Source organism: Pogoniulus pusillus, chromosome 2 (genome assembly GCF_015220805.1).
Source record: "Pogoniulus pusillus isolate bPogPus1 chromosome 2, bPogPus1.pri, whole genome shotgun sequence".
In the NCBI taxonomy this organism is placed as follows: domain Eukaryota; kingdom Metazoa; phylum Chordata; class Aves; order Piciformes; family Lybiidae; genus Pogoniulus; species Pogoniulus pusillus.
In genome coordinates this window covers 47,166,366-47,187,774 of record NC_087265.1, presented here as the reverse complement: position 1 = coordinate 47,187,774, position 21,409 = coordinate 47,166,366, and the positions used below count along the sequence as shown (strand labels likewise).

The following is a 21,409-nucleotide window of genomic DNA, read 5'->3' as shown; positions in this document are numbered from 1 at the left end:
GGAAAATGACTTTGTAAAAAGGGCACATCTGTTGGGATTTTAGTCATAGAATCACAGAATCACAGAGGTTGGCAGTTGGTGGATCATTGATCAGGGCTCTTGAAAAGGTCCTTGACTTTAATGATTTCAGTAAGATGCTCTTGTCCTCCATTTTCAGTGTCCCCTTAATGTTTTCTTGAGCCAGGGATATAGTTTTTTTGATTTTAATGTATAATTTCTGTTTAACCTACAGCATAAGTTATGTAGAATCATAGAATCAACCAGGTTATAAGAGAGCTCCAAGATCATCCAGTCCAACCTAGCACCCAGTCCTGTCCAGTCAACCAGACCATGGCACTAAGTGCCCCATCCATCTTCTCTTGAACACCTCCAGGGATGGCAACTCCACCACCTCCCTGGGCAGCCCATTCCAATGCCAGTCACTCTCTCTGGCAAGAATTTTCTCCTCACATCCGATCCATACTTCCCCCACCACAACCTGAGACTGTGTCCCCTTCTTCTGTTGCTGCTTGCCTGGCAGAAGAGACCAACCCCACCTGGCTACAGCCTCCCTTCAGGGCGTTGTAGACAGCAATGAGGTCTGCCCTGAGCCTCCTCTTCTGCAGGCTGCACACCCCCAGCTCCCTCAGCCTCTCCTCACAGGGCTGTGTTCCAGGCCCCTCACCAGCTTCCTTGCCCTTCTCTGGACACCTTCCAGCACCTCAATATCTCTCTTGAATTGAGTAGCCCAGAACTGGACACAGCACTCAAGGTGTGGCCTGAGAAGTGCTGAGCACAGGGGCAGAATAACCTCCCTTGTCCTGCTGGCCACACTGCTCCTGAGCCAGGCCAAGATGCCATTGGCTCTCCTGCTCACCTGGGCACACTGCTGCCTCATTGCTCAGGGCTCTTTAAAAGGTCCTTGATTTCATGATTCCAGTAAGATGCTCTTATCCTCCATTTTCAGTGTCCCCTTAATGTTTTCTTGGGCCAGGGATATAGTCTTTAATATCTAATTTCTGTTTAACCTACAACATAAGTTTCATGTATGTTCTGAAAGAGTTGTGAAGGTTTTCTTGTCAGGTTTTCCCAATCCTACCATGGCAAAAAGCTGGAAAATGTCCTTTGATCAAACCATAACCACAAGCAGCAATATAAACTATTGGTTTAAAAGCACTGCTGTTGTCCTTTCTGCTTCCCCTTTAGTTCTGCCTCCCTGCTGTACTACAGTATTGAATCATGAGTCATGTACTTTCTTCTCCTACACAATTTACCATAATCACTTTTTCTCATCAAAGGAAAAAGGCAATTTAGAAAAGCTCCACATGGTCTCCTGGTTTTCTGTTTCAACCTCGTTGTTTTTGGGAGGGTAGAAAATTGTGTTGGATTCAGCTCTAAGTGGCAGTACAGAAAAAAAGGTTTGAAGGCACTGGGTGATTTCAGAGGAGGGAGGAAGCCTTCCAGTCCTGATGTGGCCAGCAGTTATGTGAGGCTTTGCTTGAACCACTGACCACTTACTCTCCCTCCAGGCATCTTGACTTTGCAGTGTTTCCTAAGTAGGTCACAGAAGCCTGCCTTTGCTCTTTCTGGAGATGCTTTAAGACCCTTCTGTTCCCTTTTCTGCCCCTGTCCATCGTGCCTGTGAGCAGGAATCTGAAAGCCTTGGTCTCAGCAGGTGCCTCAGGCAGATTCAGTTGGTTCCAATTGGAAGGCAATACAGACTGACGTACCACGAGCACTTGGCAAGCTCATGGATACCCAGATCCAGGACAGTCACTTTTTATGTAGCAGGCACTAACTTGACTGGTTCACTAAGGAGCTCTTAGGACCTGCCTGAGTCCCTTGAGATGGCTGTGACATGGAGGTCTGTGATGTTTCTATTAATGGGGAAGTGGGGAGATGAAAGTGCTTCTTATGTGTGTGGCTCTTGCCAGATGGGGCTGTGGTTTCTGTGTTAAAATTGTGTTTGGAAGGAGAATGGCAGGCAGTGGGGCAAAACTAGCTGTACCATTAAAGAGTTCTGTTAGAAAGGCCTTAATTCCTTCAACTGAAGGGAAACATTTACAGTTCATAGAATGAACCAGATTGGAAGAGACCTCCAAGCTCATCCAGTCCAACCTAGCACCCAGCCCTGGCCAATCAACCAGACCATGGCATTAAGTGCCTCATCCAGGCTCTGCTTGAACACCTCCAGGGATGGTGACTCCACCACCTCCCTGGGCAGCCCATTCCAATGCCAATCACTCTCTCTGCCAACAACTTCCTCCTAACATCCAACTTAGACCTCCTCTGAAGAACTTCTTCCTCCTAACATCCAGCCTAGACCATCCCTGGCATAGCTTCCTTTCTCCCCATCCCTCTTTTCCTTTGCAGTGTCACATCAATTCAGACAACTGCAATGGGATTTCTAGAAGTTCCTACATGCATTTGTCAAGCACCATAAATTATTATGGGATATGTTTTGTTCAAAGATACAGAAATACCACTACATTTCTTTTCCATTTATTTAATGAATAAGAGGTAGTTAGGACAAACTCCTGTTTTAAGAACCCAGAATGCCAGATTCTGAATCACATTTTCAAATGTTCCATCTGTCATTTTTAAGGGCTATGCAGAAAATATTTGATTTTCTGAGGTTGCCTTTTTAGATATTTAATTTCACAGAATTATCCAGGTTGGAGAAGACCTTGGAGATGATTTGGTCCAACATATCACCTTACACATTCTAATTAACTAAACCATGGCACCAAGTGCCTCATCCAGCCTCCTTTTGAACATCAGCAATAGAACAAGGGGACACAGTCTCCAGTTGTGCCAGGGGAGGTATAGGCTGGATGTTAGGAGGAAGTTCTTGCCAGAGAACTCTTTGCTTTGGAATGGGCTGCCCAGGGAGGTGGTGGAGTCACTGTCCCTGGAGGTGTTGAAGCAAAGCCTGGCTGAGGCACTTAGTGCCATGGTCTGGTTGACTGGACAGGACTGGGTGCTAGGTTGGACTGGATGATCTTGGAAGTGTCTTCCAACCTCCTTGATTCTACGATTCTATTCTATGACTCTATGACCTCCAGGGACAGTGACTCCACCACCTCCCTGGGCAGCCCATTCCAATGCCAATCACTCTCTCTGCCAAAAACTTCCTCCTAACATCCAGCCTAGACCTCCCCTGGCACCACTTGAGACTGTGTCCCCTTGTTCTGTTGCTGCTTGCCTGGCAGAAGAGCCCAACCCCACCTGGCTACAGCCTCCCTTCAGGTAGTTGTAGACAGCAATGAGCTCTGCCCTGAGCCTCCTCTTCTGCAGGCTGCACACCCCCAGCTCCCTCAGCCTCTCCTCATAGAGTTCCAAGGCTCAGCCACTCTTGCTGTAAAGATCTTTTTCCTAACATCCAATTTAAATCCACTCTAATTTCTAACCACTGCTCCTTGTCTTATCACTACAGGCTTTGATGAACAGTCCTCTCCAGCATTATTGCAGGTCTCCTTCAGTGCAGCTGCCCTGCTAGAGCAGGTTTGCCTAGATAGGTTGCAGAGGAAAGTGACCAAGCAGTTTTTTTCCCGAGGGAGGAAAAAACATTCTGTGGAAGAAATTTGTTGGAAGAGGTAGAGATAGGTAGAGATGCTCCTTTCTACACTAAAGCAGCAAGAAACTGTCAAAATGTAGTGTTTCTGCCCTGCTCTGTGCTGGAGACTGCAGAGGAGCCTCATGGCTGGCAGTCAGGGCTTGGGAAATTTACAGAGCTCACTGGAAACTCTTAGTAATGTCTCAGTCAGCTTGTACAGGAAAAAATACTTCCCATTCTGGGCACTAGTTTACAATCTTGACCATCTAAAGGTTAATTGAAGAAAGGCCATATTACTCACTGAATATACTTTATGTCTCTGTCATTTTTTTCCCCCTGCTGTCATTCGCTGTCACTTTCCCAGCAATTCAGAATTCATTAGTTTCTCTGTTGTTCCCAGATGGTCTTTTCTTTTGCTCCACAGTTCTGCCCTTCTAATAAAGCAGAATTTCTCAACTCTCAGATTATTTTCTTTTGCCTTTTCCTCTATCATTTGTTTCTGTAGAAAACTATTCCTTTTGTAAAGTCAGTTTCTTCTTCTTTCTCTGTTTGCCTCAACCGTCTAGCAAGGAACCAGATTCCTCTCTAGTTAATTGAAATGATGCCTTGGTGGAGCCTTGTTGGCCTCAGTAGATTCTCACAGAGGGAACAAAGTCCCTTTTGCATTTTCCTGATTAGCTGTTACAGTTTCATAGAATAGAATCACAGAATCAGGCAGGGTTGGAAGGGACCACAAGGATCAGCCAGTTCCAAACCCCCTGCAATGCCCAGGGACACCCTACCCTAGAGCAGGCTGCACACAGCCTCAGCCAGCCTGGCCTCAAACACCTCCAGCCATGGGGCCTCAACCACCTCCCTGGGCAACCCATTCCAGCCTCTCACCACTCTCATGCTCAACAACTTCCTCCTCACCTCCAGCCTGAACCTCCCCATCTCCAGCGTCTCTCTATTCCCCCCAGTCCTGGCACTCCCTGTTATCCTAAAAAGTCCCTCCCCAGCTTCTTTGTAGCCCACTTCAGATCCTGGAAGGCCACAAGAAGGTCACCTGGGAGCCTCCTCTTCTCCAGACTGCACAGCCCCAACTCTTTCAGTCTGTGCTCACAGCAGAGCTGCTGCAGCCTCTGAGCATCCTCATGGCCCTTCTCTGGACACACTCCAGCATCTCCACATCCCTCTTGTCATAGAGGCTCCAGAACTGGATGCAGGACTCCAGGTGGGGTCTGAGCAGAGTGCAGTAGAGGGAGGGTATCACCTCCCTGGCCCTGCTGGCCACACTTCTCCTGCTGCAGCCCAGGCTCTGTTTGGCTTTCTGGGCTGCAGGTGCACACTGCTGACTCCTGTTGAGCTTCTTGTCCCCCAGCACTCCCAAGTCCCTCTCCTTTGGGTGCTCTCCAGGTTTCCAGGTTCTTGTTTTCTTTCCAGCATGGAATGGAGGACTTCTGTTTATATAGGGAGATTTCGTGTGACTTCATACACCCAAGAGTGTCCTGGCATTTTAGGGCCTCAGTTTACTGAATAAAGAGCAATCTGGCTCAAGTCCTGGCTTGAACCCTAGAAGTGAATTGAAGTGTGAACTGGAATCTGCATTTCCTGATGCAGGTACAACCTTAGCACTAAAGTGGCACAAAACCAGGATAAGGATGCCCACCTCTACCACAAACCACCAGGAATGTATTCAGTTACCAAATGAAACCAGCAGTCTATTTGCATCTCTGGAAACTGTTAAAATATTAAGATAGATAACTCCATTCCTTTCCAAATGTTTAGGGGTTTTCTACCTGAGGAAAGCAACAGGGAAGTAGTGAGCACTACATTGCTGCTGTCCTTCAGTGTTGTTTTAATGAGTTCCCTTCATGGGTAGGTCTAGGCTGGATATTAGGAAGAAGTTCTTCACAGAGAGAGTGATTTCCCATTGGAATGGGCTGCCCAGGGAGGTGGTGGAGGCACCGTCCCTGGGGGTCTTCAAGAAAAGCCTGGATGAGGCACTTAGTGCCATGGTCTGGTTGACTGGCTAGGGCTGGGTGCTAGGTTGGACTGGATGATCTTGGAGGTCTCTTCCAACCTGGTTGATTCTATGATTCTATGAATACAGTTTTCATGTGCTACTGATTGCAGTACACTTGAAAGACACCAAAGGCAGGAGTTCACTTTAAATTGTTTCTTGGGTTAAATGCAATAAGAAAAAGAGATACCCAAATAAATAACTCTCATTTTGTGGGCTTTGCTTCAGAAGAATCTCCTGACTCTACAGAAATAGCCTCTCCCAGTTGATGAATCAAAGTTGAGCGAGTAGCTATTGTGCTGTCCAGTCTTTCCTCCAGCACTTTTAGCTCTGCCTCTGCAGAGAATTTCTGTCAGCCTTGAATTTCTTTGCTGTGCTGTGACAAATGCTGCCTTGCTGTGTTTTCTGCCCCTGCTGGAGTCTCCATGGGATTAGTGGTCACGTGTTACCTCGGCTTAATGTTCTTGACCTTTTGCAGATGATTGACAGCGCTGCATGATTACAGCAAAGCAGCAATTATCCACTGGCCACGTTAGGCTTGTTTCAAGGAGAAAATAAATGTTATTTGAGATGAATAATCTGGGCTGTCTTTCTGCTGAGTAAATGTAGGAGCCTTGCCTGTAGTGAGTCATGTCTCCTTTCCTATTTGTTCTGGTTTGTGGTACTTGCTGCTTATTTCCCTTGCGCTCTCCCCCTTCTAAACGCTTTACTCTGCTGATCCTGTTAGCCTACATAGCTAAGAGAGCTAAATCTTTTGGGCTTGATCAGCAACATAAAATTCTTCAGGCTGAAAGGCTCAAAAGGTGATGGTACACATAGAGATGTGTGCTTTCTTAGGTATTTTGAAAAACCAAACAGAAGAAAGGACAGCACCCTAAGTGACCAACAATGCATTTATGATATGAGCACGCAAAGTTGTATAAGGAGTTTTCAGTCTGGCTTCCTTAGTGGGTTTTTTGGTCTCTCTCTTTTGGGTTTTTTTTTTCACACAGTCATAGAATCAACCAGATTGGAAGAGACCTCCAAGCTCATCCAGTCCAACCTAAGCACCCAGCCCTCTCCAATAAACTAGACCATGGCACTAAGTGCCCCAGCCAGGCTTTGCTTCAACACCTCCAAGAATGGCTACTCCACCACCTGCCTGGGCAGCCCATTCCAATGCCAATCACTCTCTCTGCCAACAACTTCCTCCCAGCATCCAGCCTAGACCTCCCCTGGCACAACTTGAGACTCTGTCCCCTTGTTCTGTTGCTGCTTGCCTGGCAGAAGAGACCAACCCCCCCTGGCTACAGCCTCCCTTCAGGTAGTTGTAGACAGCAATGAGCTCTGCCCTGAGCCTCCTCTTCTGCAGGCTGCACACCCCCAGCTCCCTCAGCCTCCTCCAGTTCAGTGAATTTTCCACACACAAAAGCAAACAGCATCTTTACCAAAAGGTTAATGCAAATAGATCCGTGAGTCCCTTCATGGTAGTGTTTCCTGAATACCTGTCTGGCTTTAATGACAGTTCACACATAGAGATATACACCTGAAGAAGGAAACTAAATCTGGCACTGCATCATAAGCACTGGGATTTTGTCCTGTATCGAGGCATTGTACATCTGTGATGTTACATCATTATTGTAATCAATACTGTGAATACCAAGCAGCACTTCAGGCTGGAGACTGAGTGGCTGGAAAGCAGCCAGGAAGAAAGGGACCTGGGGGTACTGATAGATAGTAGGCTGAAGATGAGCCAGCAGTGTGCCCAGGTGGCCAAGAGAGCCAATGGCATCCTGGCCTGCATCAGGAACAATGTGGCCAGTAGGACAAGGGAGGTTCTTCTTCCCTTGTACTCAGCACTGGTCAGGCCACGCCTTAAGTACTGTGTCCAGTTCTGGGCTCCTCAGTTCAAGAGAGATTTGAGGTGCTGGAAGGTGTCCAGAGAAGGGTGACAAAGCTGGTGAGGGGCCTGGAAGACAAACCCTATGAGGAGAGGCTGAGGGAGCTGGGGATGTGCAGCCTGCAGAAGAGGAGGCTCAGGGGTGACCTCATTGCTGTCTGCAACTACCTGAAGGGACATTGTAACCAGGTGGGGGTGATCTCTTCTCCCAGACAACCAGCAGTAGAACAAGGGGACACAGTCTCAAGTTGTGCCAAGTAAAGTCTAGGCTGGATGTGAGGAAGAAGTTCTTCACAGAGAGAGTGATTGGCATTGGAATGGGCTGCTCAGGGAGGTGGTGGAGTCACCGTCCCTGGAGGTGGTCAGGCAAAGCCTGGCTGAGGCACTTAGTGTCATGGTCTGGTTCACTGGCTAGGGCTGGGTGCTAGGTTGGCCTGGATGATCTTGGAGGTCTCTTCCAACCTGCTTGATTCTATGATTCTAATACTGTGACTATTAACGTTAGCATAGGCTAACATTAGAATAATCACTATTCCACAGTAACACAATTAGTATGATGATACCATTGATTATTTTATCAATACCCTTGTTACATTGCCACAGCTCATTTTTGAAAGGTGTACTTTATTTTTACCTGCAGGTCACCGAACGTTGTTCATTGGAGTCCATGTGCCACTAGGTGGAAGAAAAAGTCACCGACGCCATAGGCACCGTGGACATAAACACAGGAAGAGAGACAGAGAGCGAGATTCAGGGTTAGAAGATGGGAGAGAGTCTCCTCCTTTTGGTAAGAGAAATTTTACTTTTGCTTAGATCTTTTACTAACAAACATCAGCCTCTCTCAACGGCTTGGACCTAATTAGCAGTGTCTAGTCTCTGCTAGAGGCTCAAGGTTTGTTCTTCTGGTGAAGGGCAGGAGTCAGTGGTGGTCAACACATGAGAGGCTTCAGTAGTTTGTACAACTGTAGGAGGCTGTTCTCATAGAGGTAGACTGATGCCACCTGTGAGAAGCGGTGCTTCGTGACATCATCTGCCCTCAGTGAAGGCTCTGCAATGTTTGCCCCTAAAACATAAGATAGAGGAGTTGTAGTTCTTTACAGTTGGTTTTGTGATAATGTTGGTGTTACTGAAACTGTGGTGTTTTATCAGCTATGAGCTATGGTCCACACTGGGCCTTTTTCCTTACATGACACTGTAATATGCCACTGTGAGGTGAGACTGCTGAGGACTTAAAGTCAGACAGGAAAAAATAATAAGTTTGTATAAATAAATGAACTTGATTCAAAAATACCAAGTTTGTATAAATAAATGAACTTGATACAAAAATACCAAGTTTGTATAAATAAATGAACTTGATACATAACTCCTAGAAGTTGGAAACGTGTTAAAAATTAACAGAGGACAGAAGAAGGTAGAATAAATTAGTCAAGCCTTGTCTCAAAACAGGAGAGCATTATTTGTTATTCAAAAATGCATGCTGCATGTGCTGAAATGTCCAAGGCACAGTGTTGCAAATACAATGAAAACAGGCATAGAAAACAGTTTGTCACTGTGCCACAGAAGAATATTTAAAAATCATTAGGAAAATGTGCCAGTGTAGGGCAAATGATTTGTGTAGGGCATGTAGAAATCTTGGGAGGAGATAGATTATAAATGTTGATCGTTAAGTGTACTGTAAAGAGCTAATAGAATCATAGGATCAACCAGGTTGGAAGAGACCTGAAAGACCATCCAGTCTAACCTATCCATCCAGTTCAAACTATCCAACCAAGATGATCCAATCCAGCCAATCCAATCAATTAGACCATGACACTAAGTGCTTCATCCAGGCTTTGCTTGATCAAATAATAACCTAAACACACATTTCCTCAAGGAAACACTACCAATTTAGGTTCCTCTGTATCATAGAATCATAGAATCAACCAGGTTGGAAGAGACCTCCAAGATCATCCAGTCCAACCTAGCACCCAGCCCTGTCCAATCAACCAGACCATGGCACTAAGTGCCTCATCCAGGCTTTGCTTGAACACCTCCAGGAATGGTGACTCCTCACCACCTCCAGTTCTCAGCTTGGTGTTTGGAAACCAAGCTGTGACTTGGTGGTTTTGGATATCAATACAAAACACATCAGCAAAGAATGATGCCTAGAGTATCACAGTATCATCAGGGTTGGAAGAGACCTCACAGATCATCAAGTCCAACTCTTTACCACAGAGCTCAAGGCTAGACCATGGCACCAAGTGCCACGTCCAATCCTGCCTTGAACAGCTCCAGGGACGGCGACTCCACCACCTCCCCGGGCAGCCCATGGTGTCATAAAACTGCTGCTTTTCTGTACACTGCTCATTTGTTGCTTAGTAGTAGCTGTTGCTGTAAAGCAGTTCTAGTGCTGATTTTATCAAGAGTACAGAATGTCCCTGGCAATGCTTGTTCTCAGATTCTCATTGCATGGGTCCAGCTCTCTATCCAAGCAGGTTGTTTTCCATGTTCTGTCATTAGTATTATGCATTTATCACTTGCAAGTTCCTATCTCATTGAATTAAATCCTGGCAAATGGTCTTTAGCACTTTGCACATTTCTTGACCAGAATACACTTTCTAGTCTCAGGTTAAATCTTGATGTTTGTCTTTACTTTATGCTTCTCCAGAAAATACCAAGATGTGCATATGAATCATAGAATCATAGAATCAACCAGGTTCAAAGAGATCCATTTCCAAGATTGTCCAGTCCAACCTAGCACCCACTCAGCTAGACCATGGCACTAAGTGCCTCAGCCAGGCTTTGCTTCAACATCTCCAGGGATGGCAACTCCACCACCTCCCTGAGCAGCCCATTCCAATGCCAATCACTCTCTCTGCCAACAGCTTCCTCCTAACATCCAGCCTAGACCTCCTCTGGCACAACTGGAGGCTGCATCCCCTTGTTCTATTGCTGCTTGCCTGGCAGAAGAAACCAACCCCACCTGGCTACAGCCTCCTTTCATGCAGTTGTAGACAGCAATGAGCTCTGCCCTGAGCCTCCTCTGCTGCAGGCTGCACACCCCCAGCTCCCTCAGCCTCTCCTCACAGGGCTGTGCTCCAGGCCCCTCACCAGCTTCATTGCCCTTCTCTGGACATGTTCCAGTATCTCAACATCTCTCTTGAATTGAGAAGCCCAGAACTGGACACAGTACTCAAGGTGTAGCCTGACCAGTGCTGAGTACAGACAAATCACTCTCTTTCACAACGAGTTACACCAAGAATGGAACAAAGTCAAGACTTTTTCAAGTTTAGTAGATGAGAGTTGTGTTTTCAAGACTGAAGAGTGAATAAAAAATTGGCTCTGGTGATCCTGCCTGGAATATATTTCAAATGTCTGAAGACCCAATACTGTATGGAAACTGCTTTCTGGGAAAACAACAAAGTTCATAAATAATTTAAGTAGTTTTCAAGAAGAATGTGCATATATGCATGTATTATGTCAGATTAGAAAGAAACAATTGAAAGTTACATTAGCCAAAAGTTAGATATCTTAAACTGTGGCTGTCTTCTGTTGAGTCATCTGGTTCTATTTAAGTGCCAGTGTGTGACACATTTTGGCTGATAGCTCTGTTCCCTCAGTTTCTGGAGACTTGACTTGTGTCCTTCCTAATGTCATAAGCTAAGAACAAGAAATTAGCTAGCTGATTCTCTGCTTAATTGTCTTTGACACTTGTGTATACAGTAAAACACACTGTTCTGCACAGTTCTGTGGTATGTGAAAGTCTGCAGGTGTTAGAGAGAGCTCCAAGATGGAACAGCAGTAATGTAATGTTTTGAAGTGCAGTTGTAAGTTGGTGTTCACAGTGTGTCTGCCTGCAGACATCCTTGTTTCAAACAGGTGCAGGACTGCAGTTTTATAAGTCACACTTTCACTTGTAATGATATTATGACCCACACACCCTTTGATTAGTAGTATGTCACATAAATGACATTTAACAAGGTCAAGTGCAGGGTTCTGCACTTTGGCTAAAACAACCCCAAGCAGTGCTACAGGATGGGGACTGAGTGGCTGGAGAGCAGCCAGGAAGAAAGGGACCTGGGAGTACTGATAGATAGTAGCTGAAGATGAGCCAGCAGTGTGCCCAGGTGGCCAAGACAGCCAATGGCATCCTGACCTGGCTCAGGAACAGTGTGGCCAGTAGGACAAGGGAGGTTATTCTGCCCCTGTGCTCAGCACTGGTCAGGCCACACCTTGAGTGCTGTGTCCAGTTCTGGGCTCCTCAATTCAAGAGAGATGTTGAGGTGCTGGAAGGTGTCCAGAGAATGGCAACAAAGCGGGCGAGGGGCCTGGAGCACAGCCCTGTGAGGAGAGGCTGAGGGAGCTGGGGGTGTTTAGCCTAGAGAAGAGGAGGCTCATTGGTGACCTCATTGCTGTCTACAACTACCTGAATGGAGGCTTCTCCCAGGCAAGTAGCAACAGAACAAGGGGACACAGTCTCAGGCTGTGCCAGGGGAGGTCTAGGCTGGATGTTAGGAGGAAGTTGTTGGCAGAGAAAGTGATTGGCATTGGAATGGGCTGCCCAGGGAGGTGGTGGAGTCACCATCCCTGGAGGTGTTGAAGCAGAGCCTGGATGAGGCACTTAGTGCCATGGTCTGGTTGACTGGATAGGGCTGGATGCTAGGTTGGAGTGGATGATCTTGGAGATCTCTTCCAACCTGGTTAATTCTATGAAATGATGACTTTTATAAAGCTCAGAGCAGAACATGCAAGTCTTCGGTGCTGAAGATACTCTTGAAGTGCTTGGGTGATAACAATTCAAAGGACCTAATGATGGAACAACCAAACAGTCAGAAAAATCCAGATGTAGCAAAATTTTCAACCCTGAAATAATAGCTAAGTAGTCAAATTTGAGGATTTTCCCCCTTGACTTTCTGACTTGTGGGAGTCTGGCCAAAGATCCAGACTTTAAACTTCGACATGGGTCCATCTAGGCAGAGATATGTGAAAGGGATCTGAAAATCATGCAGTCATGGAGGGGTTAAGCATAATCAGTAGAGGCAGACAAAATTATTCTAGGATTAATGGTAGTCTATGCCCACATCCTTGCTTTTACTGTGAAATTTGCTTACAGGAGTTAGACAGGTTGCACTGCCTGGGGGGAAGCACAGCCTTTAGAGAGAATATCAGCACAGGTTTTTTTCTGTGCTTTATTTACACATAGGGAGCAATAGATACTTCCTGCATTAATCTTAATCCACTAAACCTCAATAACACTTCTTAGGTCTCATTACCCATTGACCACAAGGTTATAACAGTACTCAGAGGTTGCAGGGAAGACAAATGCACATCCTACCTTTGATGCGTAAGGCAGTCAATATGAGGTTCTATGCTACCTGAGAAAGCAGATCCAAAAGAGTCCTTTAATTTCTGAATCATTCTGGTTTAATTGAGCATGCAGAAATGTCTGATTCCCTCTCTCTTCAGACACCTTTTAACACATTCATGCTGAGCAGTAGGAGGCTGTATTCTTGGGAATTGGGAGGGAGGATAGGCAAAGATAATTCAGTGAGCAGGTGCAAGAAGAAAGATAGTGAAAATAAGCATTGTGAGATTAGCTGATAAAAAGCAGTGCTTTGAACTCAGAAAAATAAGTGAAAAATCTCTATGATACAAGAGAATAAATTAGCAGTGTTTTGAAGCAGTAATGTATGAAAGGAGGTACTAAAAAAAGCCAAAAATGCAAAAACTGAATCACAGAATCATAGAATCAACCAGGTTGGAAGAGACCTCCAAGCTCATCCAGTCCAACCTAGCACCCAGCCCTAGCCAGTCAACCAGACCATGGCACTGAGTGCCTCATCCAGGCTTTGCTTGAAGACCTCCAGGGATGGTGCCTAGAGGTACTGAAACAAGGGAAGGCCTTAAATATTCAGACATGAAGTGCTCCAGAGTACTCAGTTAACCAAGCATGGAATGAATCAGTATTTTTTTTGGTGGTAATTTATAACTTTGCAATTTATAACTTCATCTGTGAGGTGTGCTGTTAGGTGCAGGTCTTGCTCTGGTGTCACTGTTTAAGGGAGCTGCATGGTGCATGTAGTGCTGTGGTACTATGCTGGTGCCACTCAGAGTGGGCAGGTTCCACCTGATTCCCATCCAGTGAAAACCAATTTCTTCAAGAGTTTTCTATGTACCAAGGTGGCTGGAAAACATCTGTAGTCAATGGAATCATAGAATCAACCAGGTTGATCTATGATCATGCTGGAAAAGATCATCCATTCCAACCTAGCACCCAGCCCTAGCCAGTCAACCAGACCATGGCACCAAGTGCCACATTCAGTCTTTGCTTGAACACTTCCAGGGACAGTGACTCCACCACCTCCCTGGGAAGCCCATTCCAATGCCAATCACTCTCTCTGACAACAACTTCCCCCTAACATCCAGCCTAGACCTCCCCTGGCACAACTTGAGACTGTGTCCCCTTGTTCTGTTGCTGGTTGCCTGGGAGAAGAGCCCAACCCCACCTGGCTACAGCCTCCCCTCAGGGAGTTGCAGACAGCAATGAGGTCTGCCCTGAGCCTCCTCTTCTCCAGGCTAAACACCCCCAGCTCCCTCAGCCTCTCCTCACAGGGCTGTGCTCCAGGCCCCTCCCCAGCCTTGCTGCCCTTCTCTGGACACATCCCAGCACCTCAACATCTCTCTTGAACTGAGGAGCCCAGAACTGGACACAGCACTCAAGGTGTGGCCTGACCAGTGCTGAGCACAGGGGATCATAGAATCATAGAATCAACCAGGTTGGAAGGGACCTCCAAGCTCATCCAGTCCAACCTAGCACCCAGCCCTAACCAATCAACCAGACCATGGCACTAAGTGCCTCATCCAGGCTTTGCTTGAAGACCCCCAGGGACGGTGCCTCCACCACCTCCCTGGGCAGCCCATTCCAATGGGAAATCACTCTCTCTGTGAAAAACTTCCTCCTAAAGTTGGATGTTGGATGTGGTAAGGGAAACATCAGCCCTGGAGGTGAGACTAACAGAGGACTCTACACACAGTTCAAGAAGGCCTCTCTGTAATGCAGGCCAAAAAGTGAATGGTATAGGGGAACTTTTACTTACTAGAGGGGCTTGAAGAAAGCATAATGAATGGACTCAGTGGACTATATGGTAGCTACCCTCAAACCTCAAAAGGGCATTAATGGGGAGAAGTAAATTATTTGTAAAGATGATGACTGTTAAGGGAGTTCTCCTGCCTTTAACCATAGGGTTTGCTGAAGAATGCTCTTGAAAATTGGAGTCTCTGGGCACCTATGGAGCAGATTGCAGCGAATTTGGTTCAGAGTAATGTGCTGGAAATGCAGTATTGAGAGTCTAGCAAAAAGAAGGGAATTGAAGCTTGGAAATTACCCTTATTGTCAGATCCAAGAGATGAGGTTGTTTGTCGTAGCCCTGAGATGATGGAAACTATTGATGTGAAGAGAGCTTCTTGGAAACGAGATTGTATGCGTAGGCATAAATTGCCATAGGAGCAAGCAAGGCAGTGCTCTCTCCCCCAGCCTAACACAGCTTTCTAAGGGCTGTGAAGAGGTTTTCAGAAGTGTGGCTGTTTGTGCTGTTGAGTAATGTAAATTTTGTTGTAGTTTTGGCCAAGTTTTCTAATGAAAAAAAAGAGAGTAATTTCTGATCTCTGCCTTTACTGACTGCTGAAGTCCATTCTGCACAGGAAGGAGATGAGAGAGCCCCCATCCACCACTTGATGAGTGTGCAAGTAGGAGTATTATAAATGTTTTGTCTGGGCACAAAATTATCTTTTTTTTTGGGGGGGTGTGGTGTGATCCTGTGAATTTTTTCACATCATTTCTCTTTCATTTGAAAGAAGTTGTGGATCTCAGCTGTGTTACACACCAGTTCACTCCCACTCTGCAGCCTGTCCTGTGCAGTGAGCAGTCAAAAAAAACAGAATCATAGAATCAACCAGGTTGGAAGAGACCTCCAAGATCATCCAGTCCAACCTAGCACCTCTCACCAGCTTCGTTGCCCTTCTCTGGACACCTTCCAGCACCTCAACATCTCTCTTGAACTGAGGAGCCCAGAACTGGACACAGCACTCAAGGTGTGGCCTGAGCAGTGCTGAGCACAGGAGCAGAATAACCTCCCTTGTCCTGCTGGCCACACTGCTCCTGAGCCAGCCCAGGATGGCATTGGCTCTCTTGGCCACCTGGGCACACTGCTGGCTGTTGTTCAGCTCCTATCTACCAGTACCTCCATGTCCCTTTCTTCCTGGCTCCTCTCCAGCCACTCTACCCTCAGCCTGTATGTAAGCCACTGTTTCCTGTTGCCTGCACTCGGTGCTGTTCCTGGGAGCAGTTCTTCATGTTGCCCTTTGGAAATGAAGTTAGCATTTTTGGCTATCAGTTTTGCTGTTTTGGCTTGCCTTTACCCACATCTTGCTTTTGTTTTATGTATGTTAGTGATTTTGCAGAGAGTTACAGTAGTGAGCAGTATGTCAGCTTGCTACAGAGTCGTTTCCTTTCCGAAGCACCAAATCCTGGTGTCAATTTGTGCTTTCAACAGTTGCATGTCCACCAGGTCTGACTTTTCACCTGATTGACAGTAAATTTTGACAGTGGCATTCTCAGATTTTCCATGCATGCAATGAACCTGAGGTGTCAGAGGTAGTTTGGGTGTTTCTCTGAGTGCTGTACAGATGGTGAGAACACAAGCCCAGAGAAAACCAGGTCTAACATGGTCTGCCTGGAGGCTCCCATGGGACTGGGCAAACGGAAAGCTGCTTCAACTTCTGACTGAGATGGCTCATTAGGCAAGCATGGGCTGTTGATTGTTCTGCTCCTTTCATGTACCAGACTTTCTGCTCAGTCCCAGCTGGTCCTGAGGGATTTCCTGAATTGGTGATGAGCCATTTACTTAGGAGAATAATCAGGGGCTTATTGTGGAGCTTTCCATTCATGTTGCTTCTAATATCTTTGTGCTCTGATATAAAATAACCACAGTGATAGAAATACTAATTAGTCCCATAAATGTTTGTAGTTTCCCTGCTCCCCCAACTTCATCTAGATTACTTTCATTTGTGTTTAGAAACTGTAGCATCAACATATTTGATTTGTAAAAGTATATTCTTCATGTATATTCTTTAAAGTGTGTACTTACTGTGTCCAGTTCTGGGCCCCTCAATTCAAGAAGGATGTTGAGGTGCTGGAACATGTCCAGAGAAGGGCAACAAAGCTGGTGAGGGGCCTGGAGCACAAATCATATGAGGAGAGGCTGAGGGAGCTGGGCCTGTTTAGCCTGGAGAAGAGGAGGCTCAGGGGTGATCTTATTACTGTCTACAACTACCTGAAGGGACATGGTAGCCAGGTGAGGGGTGGCCTCTTCTGCCAGGTAACCAGCAATAGAACAAGGGGACACAGTCTCAAGTTGTGCCAGGGTAGGTATAGGCTGGATGTTAGGAAGAAGTTCTTCACAGAGAGAGTGATTGGCATTGGAATGGGCTGCCCAGGGAGGTGGTGGAGGCACCGTCCCTGGGGGTCTTCAAGAAAAGCCTGGATGAGGCACTTAGTGCCATGGTCTAGTTGATTGGATAGGGCTGGGTGCTAGGTTGGCCTGGATGATCTTGGAGGTCTCTTCCAACCTGGTTGATTCTATGATTCAGGTATAGAACTTGAAGTAGGAAGAGACACAGATCACATTCAAGCCAATTTCTGTTTTCCTAGACTTGAAAAAAACATTGAGTGTCATAGTATGTAAATATTATGCTTCTACACCAAGGATTAAGTTGTCAAGTTTGACAGTCAGCAATTGAAGTATTCCTTTATACTGTTTTTGAATTGCATCTTATTCATTTTTCATATAAGCAATTAATGACGTATTTGGTATTTAGTACTCCAGTGAATAGGAGATAAAACCACCTGGCATTGCTCATATGAGTAATAGATGGGTAGAAATGAGTAGAATCAATCAACAGACACTATTTTTATTAAAAACAAATTTATAGTGTTCCTTTTGTTTAATTTTTTTAGGGTATTGGGGAAAAAATAGAATTCTACTCCATAGAATCTTCATAGATTCTACTTCATAGAATCATAGAATCAACCAAGCTGGAAGAGACCTCCAAGCTCATCCAGTCCAACCTAGCACCCAGCTCTGTCCCATCAACCAGACCATGGCACTAAGTGCCTCATCCAGGCTTTGCTTGAACACCTCCAGGAATGGTGACTCCTCACCACCTCCAGTTCTCAGCTTGGTGTTTGGAAACCAAGCTGTGACTTGGTGGTTTTGGATATCAATACAAAACACATCAGCAAAGAATGATGCCTAGAGTATCACAGTATCATCAGGGTTGGAAGAGACCTCACAGATCATCAAGTCCAACCCTTTACCACAGAGCTAAGGCCAGACCATGGCACCAAGTGCCACGTCCAATCCTGCCTTGAACAGCTCCAGGGACGGCGACTCCACCACCTCCCCGGGCAGCCCATGGTGTCATAAAACTGCTGCTTTTCTGTACACTGCTCATTTGTTGCTTAGTAGTAGCTGTTGCTGTAAAGCAGTTCTAGTGCTGACTTTATCAAGAGTACAGAATGTCCCTGGCAATGCTTGTTCTCAGATTCTCATTGCATGGGTCCAGCTCTCTATCCAAGCAGGTTGTTTTCCATGTTCTGTCATTAGTATTATGCATTTATCACTTGCAAGTTCCTATCTCATTGAATTAAATCCTGGCAAATGGTCTTTAGCACTTTGCACATTTCTTTACCAGAATACACTTTCTAGTCTCAGGTTAAATCTTGATGTTTGTCTTTACTTTATGCTTCTCCAGAAAATACCAAGATGTGCATATGAATCATAGAATCATAGAATCAACCAGGTTCAAAGAGATCCAGTTCCAAGATTGTCCAGTCCAACCTAGCACCCACTCAGCTAGACCACGGCACTAAGTGCCTCAGCCAGGCTTTGCTTCAACATCTCCAGGGATGGCAACTCCACCACCTCCCTGGGCAGCCCATTCCAATGCCAATCACTCTCTCTGCCAACAGCTTCCTCCTGACATCCAGCCTAGCTCTCCCCTGGCACAACTGGAGGCTGCATCCCCTTGTTCTATTGCTGCTTGCCTGTCGCAGACTCTGTGAAGAACATAGTATGATAAAAACTAGGTAGGAGAAGGCTGGTAAGGCATCAGGAGTAGAGATTGAAATGGTCTTACAGAAAAAATAAAAGGACTCAACAGGGAGAGAGAATATTGGAAGAAAGTAGAGGAGATTGTAGCTGTTCCTCAATGATTCAGTAAAAGTAATTTCTGTCCCACTGCAGTCAGTTGTCTAGAGCTTAATAGTGCCTCTTCTCTTGCAACCTCTTCCTGGATTTAACTTCCTTCTTTCAGAAGGACCAAGTAGGATTGACAATACAGGAGAGATTCGTACTGGAAGGTGTCCAGAGAAGGGTGACAAAGCTGGTGAGGGGCCTGGAACACAAACCCTGTGAGGAGAGGCTGAGGGAGCTGGGGGTGTGCAGCCTGCAGAAGAGGAGGCTCAGGGCAGAGCTCATTGCTGCCTACAACTCCCTGAAGGGAGGCTGTAGCCAGGTGGGGTTGGTCTCTTCTGCCAGGCAAGCAGTACAGAACAAGGAGACACAGTCTCAAGTTGAGCCAGGAGAGGTCTAGGCTGGATGTTAGGAGGAAGTTGTTGGCAGAGAGAGTGATTGGCATTGGAATGGGCTGCCCAGGGAGGTGGTGGAGTTGCCATTCCTGAAGGTGTTCAAGCCAAGCCTGGATGAGGCACTTAGTGCCATGGTCTGGTTGATTGGCCAGGACTGGGTGCTAGGTTGGACTGGATGAGCTTGGAGGTCTCTTCCAAGCTGATTGATTCTATGATTCTATGTTTCTATGCTGTATTTTTACATCCTTTTTAAACAGTTGGACCTCTGGTGAAGCTGTCATGTATTCTTTGTGTTTCATGGCTCCTTCAAGTTTACTGCTCCTTCTTTACTGATTAATTTAGTCACCTGAGATTGGATTTCTGCTGAAAGAAATAACTGTAGGAGAGAACTTTAAATTTTGGAGAAATGTCTATTTCCTTGAATATCTAAATGGGAGGTCACCTGCTTAGTTTCATTATGACTGTATTTCCCAGTGGCACATTTAATTCTTTTTTTCATCAGTGCTGTATTTGTTCTTTAACCAGCATGCAGTGAGTGATACCATTTCAAAATTCACAGAGCTTGAGGATCCTCTGCAGTCCTGCTCTTCATTGCCAGATGAAAAAATATTGTCTAAAAATATGGTTGCAGGAAAATAAAACCCCAAATCTTCATTTAGATAACATTGAAGAAATTCTGATCTGTTCTGCTGGATAATTAATTTTTAGGTTGACTGCAACCTGGCCCCCATCAGCTCTCACTAAAGGACTTGTTGTTCCTCTCAGAAATCTAAAGTACATTAGCAGAAAAAGTAATGCTATGTTTCTAGAGAGACTAGACTTCATCCAGAGTTTGTTTATTTGAGCTTTGCATTTCAATCAGCAAATAGATTTTGTTTATTTCTGGGGGGGAGGGGGACTTTTTTGTTCATTTATTTAAGGCATGAGGCAATTGAGCTATGAATGCTGAATATGCACATCCATTAAGGCATTTAAATTTATTGAGTGTTAGGAGGAGAATAGTATATCTGCCCAAGCAGTGCTACAAGCTGGGGACAGAGTGGCTGAGAGCAGCCAGGCAGAAAGGGACCTGGGGGTAATGGTAGATAGTAGCTGAAGATGAGGCAGCAGCGTGCCCAGGTGGGCACCACAGCCAATGGCATCCTGGCCTGGATCAGGAGTAGTGTGGCCAGTAGGACAAGGGAGGTTATTCTGCCCCTGTACTCAGCACTGCTCAGGCCACCCCTTGAGTGCTGTGTCCAGTTCTGGGCTCCTCAGTTCAAGAGAGATGTTGAGGTGCTGGAAGGTGTCCAGAGAAGGGCGACAGAGCTTAATTATCAGATTAGACAGCTATGGCAAATAAAAAGGTCTCAAATCTGAAGGTGTTTGTGTATGGATGTTTCTGCAGAGTAACTCCAATCACGTTTTCTCTGTGTCAGGAAGTGATAGAGATGAAAGAGGCTGGATAATTTAATGAAATTTTAGGTATTTGCTTGCTCAGGGCAAAAAAAATGATGTTCTGTACTTGACATTTTTATTTTTCCCCAGACACTCCATCACAAAGAGTGCAGTTTATTCTTGGAACAGAAGATGATGATGAAGAACACATTCCTCATGATCTTTTTACTGAGCTTGATGAAATTTGTTGGCGTGAAGGAGAGGATGCGGAGTGGAGGGAGACAGCAAGGTGAGTGTTTTCCTAAGTGTTAAGAAATCATTTGTAGCCTTTGGTTGCTGGAGTGTTGTGATGGTTTGGGTGTTACCTGCCCCCCACACTTGAGAAAACCACCCAGACTAGACTCAGCCGAGCTGAATTTAGAATGAAGCTTTACATTTGCAGCTTAGCACAATATACAAGCAGATAGTTACAATCTATACAGCTAGAGACAGAAATAGACAAGCTAAAAGGTAATACAGAATCACAGCAGCCCTCCCAGAAACCAGAGTCCCCAGGAGGGGCTCCCAACCACTCTTCCACCTCCTTTCCACCCCTCTACCTTATCCCAGACTTTGCCTTACGTTCAGGGTCAGTTTGGAGAATCAGCCAGGGGAGTTAGGAAGCAGATGGATTAGACAGCAGGTTAGGGAGAGAAGGGAGGCAGCCAGAGCCAGAGAGCAGCTCTGTTATCTATATTTATGTTCTTGTTTTTATCCATCTCAGCAAGCCTATGAGTGCAGCAGACATCAGCACTGTTTCCTTTTCACAGCCTATCACCTAATTCTTCTCCCCAAAATACCCCAGCTAGCTTCAAACTAGCACAAGTGTTGAGGAATGATTTCAAAGCTGTGGCAAGCTCAGGAACAGACTTTGGATATAAAGCTTAAAGAGAAGCATGATTTTAATCCAGAGACTGCTAGCATTACAACAGCATTTGTTGTTTGCCAGAG

The 21,409-nt window shown here is 45.7% G+C and overlaps 1 protein-coding gene across 7 annotated transcripts in view; it reads left to right on the top strand.

The window, feature by feature from the left end:
• The window catches only part of SLC4A10 (solute carrier family 4 member 10), a 193,056-nt gene that overhangs the window by 67,706 nt on the left and 103,941 nt on the right, over positions 1–21,409 (top strand). For all 7 annotated transcript variants that reach the window (XM_064164139.1, XM_064164112.1, XM_064164124.1 and 4 more), the window contains 2 exons: positions 8,057–8,203; positions 20,570–20,708. In XM_064164139.1, coding sequence (XP_064020209.1) covers positions 8,057–8,203; positions 20,570–20,708 — 286 coding nt within the window. The remainder of the gene's footprint in view (positions 1–8,056; positions 8,204–20,569; positions 20,709–21,409) is intronic.